This window comes from Danio aesculapii, chromosome 5 (assembly GCF_903798145.1).
Source record: "Danio aesculapii chromosome 5, fDanAes4.1, whole genome shotgun sequence".
Taxonomy (NCBI): domain Eukaryota; kingdom Metazoa; phylum Chordata; class Actinopteri; order Cypriniformes; family Danionidae; genus Danio; species Danio aesculapii.
Window position 1 is genome coordinate 27132390 of NC_079439.1, and position 11478 is coordinate 27143867.

The window sequence follows — 11478 nt, forward strand, 5'->3', positions numbered from 1 at the left end:
TAATTGCTTACTCTTCAGTGTCACATGACTCTTCAGAAATCATTCTAATATGTATATTGTTACAAAAACACATTTCCTGTTATTAACTGATACGTTTTCCAGTGTTATTTAAACTAAATTTCCTTTCTCAAGTTCTTTGTTGACTAATATTATGAATCTTCACCTAATAATTGTACATTATATATTGAATGTCTTCCTAATTCAGTGTTACTTATGCTCTGTGTAGGTGTACATACAGACGCAGGCTGCATCTAATCTGAGCCTGTCCATCAGTAGAGACGAATACCCTGATAAACCCATGGTTCTCAGAGGTATCAGAACCAAGACATCTCCATCTCAGCAGTACCAGCCTGTGCTGATGATGGGCAAGAGTTACACCATGCACTGGAATGGACCTGCACCCAGAGAAACAGTCCTGTCACTCATTAATTTTGACCAGTAAGTGGAAAAAAAAGACTACATTTTTTGAAGAATTACCAAGAGATTTTGTGCTCGCAAGTCATCAAATGGCTTGCTTGATTTGGGATTAGTCGAGCTGTACATCGGTGGAGTGTGTATATATATGTGTGTGTGTATATATATGTGTGTATATATACACACACACACACACACATATATATATATATATATATATATATATATATATATATATATATATATATATATATATATACACACACACACACACACACACACACACACACACACACACACACACACACACACACACACACACACACACACATATATATATATATATATATATATATATATATATATATATATATATAATTGAAATAACAATGTGCTATTTGCCTGTGTTGCTCATGTAGGGATGATGGGGCTCTTCTCGGCCTCTGCTACCCCAATGAAACAGTCTTCCAGATCACCTCAGACATCTACAACAAGCAGAACAATGGTTTCGAAGGAATAGAGGATTACGGCCCTGTGACATCCATTGCAGACCTAGAGAAACGACAGCAGGAGAGGAAGTACTTCTTCGACAAATCTGCAGGGTAGGAATAAATTTATTTGATAAGCTGACAAGCCTTTTTATCCACATATAGATTTCATAAATATTGTTGGTTTCCTGCGAATCTAAATGAAAGAATAAGACTACAAAGTACATTCCACTCAACCACATAATTATAAATCTTATAAATTCCAGAGAAACTTCCAGAGAATTTTCAGATGGTCATATATTTGCAATCCTACTGTAGTTTAAATTTATTTTGATAGATATCAGGAGTCACTACTCTCTTAAGTTTCATTCTACCATTGTTTGGATCAACCAATTGTTTCAACCCAAATCCACAGCATTGGTTGAGACAGTGTTTTTCCGTCATTCCTAAACAAAGACAGCAATGTCTAATCGTGACACACAGCCTCATTGTTTACACGTCAGTGGAATCGACCAATAATGTCTTAGTTATAGCTGTCTCAAAAAATAAATTCTCTTAGGCACTTTAATTTTGATGTATAGTTTTGTATTTTCTAATTTTGTCAAAGTGCTGCTGGGTTTGACATGTGATGTCCTATTTCCTGTTAAATTATGTTGTTACAGCAAGACACTGCAGGCAAAATCGTTTTTTCCATTCACTCAGTTTTAACATTCTTATTTAGTTGTTTTCTTTTTATAAAGTTTGTATTTTTCAGTCTGATTTAAAGAAGACATCCAAAAGTATCACAGAAGCATTTGTTCATATACAGTTTCCCTGATTATATACACAATTCTACACTGGATATTCACAGTATTTTCTGAATTATGGATTGATAAAAAGAAGAATACCCAAAAAGAAATCTGCAAAAAGGAAACAAGAATTTTAAACCTGACTTCAATAAATTGTCAGAGTTTTGTGATAGATATATGCAAATCAGTGTATATTTAATAAAATAATGCTTAATTTGCATATTTAAACATAACATAGAAAACTTAGAAAAATATTATTGCAGTCAGTCAACTAGGAAAATATTGTGAAACCTGAATGATTTTTTTACCCTATTCCCCTGCAGTGTCTTGGCTTAAATATACACTTGAAGTCAAAATTATTATCCCTCCTGTGAATTTTTTTCTTTTTTAAAAATTCCCCAAATAATGTTTAACAGAGCAAGTATTTTTTTTTCACTGTATTTCCTATAATATTTTTTCTTCTGGAGAAAGTCTTATTTGTTTTATTTTGGCTAGAATAAAAGCATTTAGAAAAAAAACATTTTAAAGGGCGCCTATGATAAAAATCATATTTTGTAAGCTGTTTGGACAGAACTGTGTGTAGGTATAATGTGTCCACAGTCATATTGGGATAATATAAAGACAAGAAGTCCCTTTTTTTTTCTTTTTCTTTTTTTTCTTTTTTATTTCCTGATGTTGAAATAGGATCCAAATCCCTCCCATTTTGAGATCCACCGCAACGTGATGGAGTGCAGTTTCCCCACCCAGAGATTAGTAGTAACGCTTATAATCATATCAACAAGACAGGATGTGCGCAAAACAACCGGGATTAAAAGATCTGTTGAGCTTGCTGTGATCACCAATCATCATAAAATGTAATCAAGAATGAGTTTTACAGGTTTAAATTTTTTTTAAACAGTGCAGGTTTGTAATGAATTACAGTGATTTTACCGTCTTCACTTTATCACCACAGCCGCATGTCAGTACAATTAATAAACATGAAGCTTAAATCCCGGTTTGTGAACATTAAATCAGGTTTATTTTGTATACATATATATATATATATATATATAATGTATGTGTGTGTGTGTGTGTGTGTGTGTGTGTGTGTGTGTATATGGGGTGCTATTAATTCTGACTTCAACTATATGTATAAATAAAATAATGATTGTTTATAGTGCAGCCTGGTACATTTAACCCTGTGTTTGACCTCTAGTCTGTTATGGCTGTATGCACGAGCTCGACACAGACGTGACGGCAACAGCTATTGCTCCTCTGCCGGCTGCGAAAGAGTCAAGATCATCGCCACCATACGTGCCAACCAAAAGACTGAGACCTGCAACTGCACCGCCAATGCCTACCCCAAATACAGCAAACCTGCCAGCAACATAGTGCCTATGCCAAAGCCCAACACGGAGCCCTGCGGAGCCTGTGGGGCCTCACAGGTAAATACAGTCCAAGCTCCCTATGAGCGGACATCATCATTTGTGTTTCTCTGTTTGAGTGGAACAAGCTTTGAACTGTGTGCCAGAGAGACCGACTGTCCATCTGCTGGCCTTTTACCTTGTGTCTTCTGCAAATAGGAGCCGCTCTAAATGACTTCTATTTTTCTGCCCCTGTAGTTTGCCTTCTCCAGTGATCCATGGAACAGCTACCTCCAAACGCAGATCAAATCCCTCAGTGTGAAAGAAGAGCAGGATAATGACACGCAAGCCTACATTACAGTGAGTCGGATTGTTCAAAGCATCTATTTAAATTGTTTATTTACATTACATTGTTTCATTTAGGCTGCATTTACACTGCAAATCTTGATGGTCAATTCTGATTTTGTAACTGTATCCGACTTTTTTTTTTAATTTTTTTTTTTTTTGTTATGGAATTTTTATTCTTGCAAATAGCATTTTACATTTTATTACAACCCACAAAACAATCCCCAAATAAAACAATCAACATTTCAAATAAATAGGTAAATAAATAAAATAAACAAAATAATAATATATAAAATAAAATACAGAGGAAAAAAAATAAAATAAATAAAATTATAATATCAAACCATATACATACATACACATATACCTTCACTCAATCCACATATAAGGTTTTTAAGTGATTAAAAAATACAATAAATTGTTGCCATTTTTCAAAAAAGTGTTCTCCCCTACCTCTGATATTGTTTTTAATTTTCTCAAGTTTTTAAAAGAAGACCAAATCTTTGAGCCACAATGAGATAGAAGGGGGTTGTGGGGAGGTCCAGGACAACAGTATTCTGCGTCTAGCGAGAAGAGATGTGAAAGCCACAATGTCAGCGTGTCTCCGGTTTAAAGGTTGACACTGAGAGGGAACACCAAAGATCGCGATTAAAGGGCAAACAGCTAACTTGACCCCCAGAATATCAGAAACAATTAAAAAAAAAGTAATCCAATAATTTTGCAACTTGGGACAAAATACAAACATATGACTAAGGTTACATGGTGAGAGTTTACATTTATTGCACATATCTGAAACATTGGGATATATTTTAGAAAGTTTGGCCTTTGAGAGATGAGCTCTGTATATCGTTTTAAATTGTATAAAGCTGAGTCTAGCACATGAAGTGGAGGTGCGCACATTGTGTATCCGACTTTTTTGATGACCAGCTTACATCAATTTTAAAAAGAGCACTCTGTTCCTGTATTCAATCTGTTTGCAGGGTTTAATTTTTTTCATTCTTTTTGTCAGGTTGTTTAACTATAGTTTGTGACAGAAAAGTTATCATTTAGCCATCTTCTTTTAATCTAGGCTTTTTTTTAAACCAGTAGGCATCTAAATGTAATGTCCATGGTGTGATTTATGCACGTAATAGTTTTATATTAGTTTAAATTGGTTATGTGGCGGATATTGTGCTCTCTCGCTTGTTAACATGCTTAAATACTTGTTCTACATGACAATATAAAAGCTTTTTTTAGTATTCGTGTATAAGATTTAAGGTTTGAGGCTCTGCTGTAGTCTGTTCCGAAATGAAAGCGTCAGAGTTTATGTCCTTCGCTATCATTTTTTATGATGCGTGACTCCCATTGACAGCTGAAAATCCGATCTATCTGTTTAAACTGTAGACAAAAGGGCACGGAATCGAATCATATCGGATAAATTTCCACATATGAACAAGGCCTGAATCTGATTTGAGTAAATCGGAAACCATGTGATTTTTTTTCTCCTTTCTTTTCTGCTTACACGTACATGGGCTATATCCGATCTGTGCCACATGGCAGAAAAAAAAAATCGGAATAGAGTCACTTGCCATGCAGTGTAAATGCAGCCTTATTTGCATTGAAAGCTGTTTATAACTTTACATGGTTTAGTAAGTAAAATGTAGGAATATATGCATTGTTATTATTTTTTAATAGTAGTTTTAGAATTATTTTAAATGTTAAATGATATATTTAAATGTATAGGTTTTAAAGTTCAAACATATTAGGTGAAGAGAACTTTTAAATGAGTAAAAAAACTAATTAGATTTTTGTTTTAATAAAAATTGTAGCTTGTTATAAAGCTTTAAACCCTTTTAAATGGTTGTGTTTGTCATTATTGTGTATTTTATTTTATGTATACAAGTCTGTGTATGTAAATATAATTAATCGTTTTATTATCATGGATGTACAGTCGTAGTTTTAATAACAGTTTAAATGTTTTTATATTTATGTTTTCTTTTATATTTCATTTTTAGTTTTTTGTTTTAGCAATGTTGTTGCATTTTCATTCATTTGTTTTCCTTTTCATTAGTTGTTATTTGAGCTTTTTATTAATAATAAATCAGAGTTAAATGGATGATTAAGTTGTTTTTAAGATTGTGCATGTTTTTTTTACAGAGACAACTGAGACAAAGGAAATTATAATATGTGTTTATCTTCATTCAACTGAAAAATTAACCTTTAGTTAGTATTTTAAGCCCTCTTTTCCTCTATTTTTCCTGTCTTGAAGGTGAATGCACAGAGATTTGACCTCAGCCAGTCTGGGTTTCTTCTAGTGACTGTGGATGCTTGCTCTGGAAAAGTCACAAAGAACTCAATGTTTTCATCGCTGGACACTAAAATGGAACAGTTTTTTAAAACTGGAATTATGAAGAGGTGAGGGGTGAAAGCTGCGGTTTGGGGTTTAAAGCAGGACGTCTGGTGGTTTGTTTGGAGAATTTGGCACTGCAGTGATGGTCTGGGTAAAGGGATTGAGAGGTGGCATGCAATGTTTATTGAGAGGGCTTGGCCATAGGTATAAAGATTTATGCAATACAATATTTTGTATACAGAGTTAATACATATTTATTTTTATATATTAAAAACTTTTATTTGTTAAAGACACAACACATTTATCAAAGGTGACAGTAAAAAGCATTTATATGCCATTAAATTAAATGCCATTAATTGCATTATGGATTGACAAAAAGAAGAATGCCAAAAATATAGAGTATATTCTGCAAAAAGGAAACAAGTATTTTAAACCTGAGATTTTTTTGCTGGAAAGGTATGCAGATCTGTGTATCTTTATTAAAAGAATGCCTCATTTACATATTCAAACACAACATCTTAGAAACGTGTATTTCAAAAATTGTTTCAATTCCTGTTGGAATCAGTCAACTAGGGAAGTATTGTCATAACTGAATTTATTTGTTTACTCTATTCCCCTGCAGTGTCTTGGCTTAAATATACAGTTAAAATCAATTGTATTAGTCCTCTGAATGTTTTTTTTTTACATGTATTTACCAAATAATGTTTAACAGAGCAAGGAATTTTTTACAGTATTTCCTATAATAATAATAATTTTTATAACAATTTAAAAAAAAACATTTTATGGTCAATATTATTAGCCCCCTTAAGCATTTTTTTCAGTTTGTCTACAGAACAAACCAAGGATTTGCTTAATTACCCTAACTTGCCTAATGAACCTAGTTAAACCTTTAAATGTCACTTTAAGCTGTATAGAAGTGTCTTGATTATTGTGTTTTTATTATTGTATAAGTGACTATTATGTTTACAAATAATTCATTACTGAACAAGTAAGTTTGTAATTATAGGCAATGTTCAGATCTATCACTGAAGACTGGAGTAATGATGCTGAAAAATTGGCTCTGCTGCAATAAAGTTTAAATTTTATGATATATTAAAATAGAAAAGCATTATTTTATAATGTAATTAATATTTTGCAGTGTTTTTTTTTATTTAAATATGTGCAGTTTGTTTGTTTACTTATTTAAATATGTGCAGTTTGTTTGTTTACTTTGTTTTATTTCAGTTCATGTTTCATTCATCTTACAATAAATGTGTTTAGCTTGTAATTAGTTTTTCAAAATTGCACTATAATAACCCTAAGTGGCTGAATTTCTGTTCAGGTCAATAGTTCTTTTTGCCACAAGAGGTCAGCCTGCTAGCTTTGCTGGTGTCGCACAATACCTGATGTCTTTGGGATCTGCTAAAACACCAGACCTTCAGAATAAAGGTACAGTACTTTTACAACATGGGAAAAACTCATATAAATCTCAGCTTTACCTAGTCCAGTCTGATTCCCATACCCATCTCTTTCCAGACGCCATTGCTTTTTTCGGGTTCCTCGGTCAGGGAGGTCCTTCACCTCAGCCATGGTCTACTCTGTTGACCTGCCAAGGTGCCAAGGTTTTGGGATTACAGGAACGGTTCATTCCCCTGTCCCTCGAGGAATACTCTTGTCCACCAAAAAAAGACTCTCCCACACGGATGGATCTTGAACTCCTGAAAAAAATCTCTTAGCCAAAAGTGAGCCTTTACTAGATGTGAATCAACAACACAACCAGCGAATGAATGTGAATTTATGAACGTAATTTATTCTGGCAAACTAGTGTTAATGGACTGAACAAGTATTTGTTATGTGAGTGGATGTGCTTGTCTTGTTTGTTTGTCATTTTGTCCTGCGTGATTGTGGTTTGTCGTAAATGTTATCGTACAGCACAAAGTGATGCACTTTTTGAATACATGCAAAACATTTTTTTAACTGGATAACAAATGGACAGCACAAGCTAGAAGTACATCACAAATTCTGTAATTCGATGGCTTCTTTTTCTCCTCAAACAATCTTCAGGTTTAAATGACAATTTTCTTTCTCCGTTATTTATTCCTTATGATTCAGTGGGACATGCCGTTATTTAATTGTCATTCTGCTGCTCACAGACCAGTTAATCTGCAGTATTTACAGTACTTTCAAAGTTGACTAATAAACCGTATTTATGTTTCATTTTTCATGAAACATTAAATGCAGCTAAATTATTTCTTATGTAACATTAAACCATTTTCTGTTGTGTGTGGAAAAGGCTGAACAGATCTGGTCACTTGAAATCACACCAAAGATTCAACTGATCATTCTGCTATTGCTTATTTACCTTCATGTTGTTCCAAAACTTTTGTTATTTACTAAGTGGAACATAAGACAAAATAATGAGGTAGGGGAGAGCAGGGCACAAAGTAACACTTTATAATAATGAACAAAGCATTGGGGTTAGACAAACCATATTTTCTTTTACCAATAACACACAAGCCTTTCCTACAAATGAGCACTGAAATTATGATTGCCAGACCTATGGTTTCTGTGCAGTATTGCCAAAAGTGCCAGAAGTAAAAAATTTGCTGTTTACCCCACCTGTGGGGCAAGTTGTAACTGTCTGAGGGTTAGTTGTAACACATGCTTATAAAGTCAGATTTCACACAATTAATTTAAATTCAGTTTACTTTAAATAGTAGCTATATTTCCTCAGTAACTGGCTCATTTTTTTAATAGCACAGTATACATGTCATATTTATTTGTTTATTGGCTAAACACATTTGAATCTATTTGCATTATTATGCATTTATCCATTATTATACAATGCATTTATTTGCATTATTAGCAATAAAAATAATATTTTTTCTATTAAAGAATATTTTCTATTAAAAAACATTTTAATATAAAAAGTTCTCAACATTACACTCAAAATTCAAAAAATTGTTTTGTTCGTATAATGGGTGTCCAACATTGTGTGGCTTAATTGTAACACCCTCTTACAACTAACTCCGCTGTGTCGTGTTTTCCTCAAAACTGGTTAGCAGTCACTGCGTGTTTTTTACATCTTTCAAAGTGGTTTCATCTTTTAGCCTAGAAGTCAGTAATCACAACAATATATAATTTTACCTACAAACGTTCACAGATTTTTTTTTAAATAAAAAAAATTGGCTATAATAAAAAAACTGCTAAATATTTATGCTGCAAAAATGATTTCTCCTGTGTTTCTCATCCAAATTTCGCCGAACTTTTTCAATAATTGGCAGGAAGAAATCTGCCGACGCTGTGGTGAAAACCTTGGAAGCATGCCATGGTTAACCCTGAGCAAATACTCCAAACTCTCTGTTACATTTAACCCTGCATAACTTTGTGCCCCGCGCTCCCCTACCATTTACTGTTATTGTTGGGAAAAACAATGAAAAGTGAATTCCAGGATTTTAGTCAAGTATTTATCTCAACACCAATTATTATTGTAAAATTAACTGGAACTACACGAGAGTAGGTAAATCAATCGTAATTTTTCTGTCCCTGTATTAAAATGCCAGATGCCTGCCTTTGTAGTGGCATCACTCACTTAGCTTGATAAATCTATCATGTCATGGAAAATACATTTGTCATTGTTGTGATTGAAATGAAAGCCTGTATGTGACGTTTTATTTTATTTGTGGTAGTTAGGCTTTTTCTTAACCACTGAGGTTTTTATTGCTCGATTGAAATGTTGCAATTTTTTAAAGCGTTCTTTAAAAACGCAAAAGGTCCCCCCGTAAATGTGTTATTTACGCTGCTCCCTTTTTTTCTCTTTTAACTAGCTTTGCTTTTGTGCTGTAATTTGATGTGAACTTCCGTTAAGATATAAATTTTACAAAACATGTATTTGTTGGCTGTTCTATTTGTGATTTATTAGACTACTAGAAGGGATTCAAGTGAACACTAGAGGGCAGACATGCTTTACAAGTATATTGTCATGGACTATAACTATTTCATGGACTAAAACTAAGGTGTCATCCGTGTGGGTATGGCCTGTCGTCGGATTTAGAGTGAAATATGTAGTGAGCCACACATTTATGAGTCGAGAGACCTCATAAATCACATGTAGGCTTCAACCACACACACACACACACACACACGATCTTGTTTTCTCAATTTTGTGTTTCTTCTATACATTGCTCGGCTCAATAAATTAATATTGCTTTATTTAATTAGGAAAATGACTTCCCTGCTGAAAAAAAGAGCAGGGAGTATAATGGTTTCCACTACATATACAATTAAAAAAAACATCAAAAAACTGTCATTTTAAAAGCTTCCAGAGTAGCTAATTGGTTTTAAGATGCCACCAAAAGAGGGCAAATATTACTAGTATATATATATAACACATAACCACTATTTAGCCTATTTTGTTATTTTAATTTTTTATTTATATCAAAAACTTAAGCTCTCAACATTTGACACTAAGTCATTGTTAGTGATAATATGTTTTTAGCAGCAGCAACAACAAAATACTTACCATGCTTGGCTGTTTTATCGTTAGGACTAATAGGATGTTCTGAATGTTCCCGCCGAAATCTCCCGCGAGCGGGTATATTGTCATCATTACAGTTAACTTCTGTCACGCTGCTCCATGTTCACACAGACATCAGCATGGCGCGATTGGCTGAGCGGTGGGCTGATAGAAACAGTAAAAAAAAACAGCTCACTCCTACACAAATGCTACCCCTGAACCATATGAAACCTTCTGATAGTCTGTTTGGTCGAAGTCTGGAAACGTGAGACAGGTAATTGGACTTGCCAGAGTGAATCTGAACAGATTGCTTGTGTTTTTGCAGACAGGCAAACAAACATTGCTGTTTAAAAGTTACAGTCCTGTTGATCTGGCAGAATGTGGGCAGAAATGACACAGGCTTGTTCCAAAAGTAATAAGACAATGTACAATCATTGTGAAAAAAATATTTCTCAGCTTTCATTTACCTTTGAACAAATAGTGGCTAAAATTATTTATACCCTTTGCAAATTCACAGTCTATATGAAAATGAAAAAATTCTATACATTCCTATAGTCAAAGAAGTTTTAAATAATCCTAATTACCCTGAATCATTGGGAACAACTGTTTTAATCAACTCAACAGGTGAAAAACAGAAGTTCTCTGCTGTTGGTTTGTGGACAGTCATTGCTCAGACAAAGAAGCTCACTGAGTACCTGCGGCTGCACATTGTGGCTGCACATTGTGGCTGCTTACAAATCAGGAAAGGGCTATAAGACCATAACTAAAAGTTTTGTATATCCAGTGGCTACAGTGCAAAGAATTATTAAAAATTACAAGACATTCAGCACTGTGAAAAAACTCAGCAGACGATAAAAAAAAATAAATAAATCCAAGGATCACCAATAAATGATCGCCAATATGATGAATCTGGGCTCTGCTGGTGGCAACATCTCAAGGCAGACAGTCCAACGAATACTGCACACCAATGGGTTCCATGGACACAGATCAAGGAGGAGACCACTACTTAAGAGAAGGCACAACAAAAGCACACTTGGCCTTTACAAATACTCATCTGGCCAAAGAAGTCCTCTGTTTTGTGCTCAGATGCCACAAGTGAAGTAGGCTTAATTTTGTTTAAAAAAGAAGAAGCCTTCAAACCTAAAGACACCATCCCCACTGTCAAACTGTCATGTTGGTGGAAACCTAATATTTTGTGGGGTGTTTTTTCAGCTGGTGGACCAGAGAACCTAATCACAGTAAATGGCACCGTGAAAAGGAGCAATACATCAACATT

General features: G+C 34.0%; 1 protein-coding gene across 2 annotated transcripts in view; it reads left to right on the forward strand.

Annotated features, from left to right (window-relative positions):
• cemip2 (cell migration inducing hyaluronidase 2) overlaps nucleotides 1–7926 on the forward strand; it is a 54939-nt gene extending 47013 nt beyond the window's left edge. For both annotated transcript variants that reach the window (XM_056457784.1, XM_056457785.1), the window contains exons 18-24: nucleotides 227–438; nucleotides 834–1016; nucleotides 2886–3114; nucleotides 3292–3393; nucleotides 5627–5772; nucleotides 7029–7135; nucleotides 7223–7926. In XM_056457784.1, the coding sequence (XP_056313759.1) occupies nucleotides 227–438; nucleotides 834–1016; nucleotides 2886–3114; nucleotides 3292–3393; nucleotides 5627–5772; nucleotides 7029–7135; nucleotides 7223–7422 (1179 nt within the window). In that variant the 3' untranslated portion in view covers nucleotides 7423–7926. The remainder of the gene's footprint in view (nucleotides 1–226; nucleotides 439–833; nucleotides 1017–2885; nucleotides 3115–3291; nucleotides 3394–5626; nucleotides 5773–7028; nucleotides 7136–7222) is intronic.
• The last annotated feature ends 3552 nt before the right edge of the window (nucleotides 7927–11478 follow it).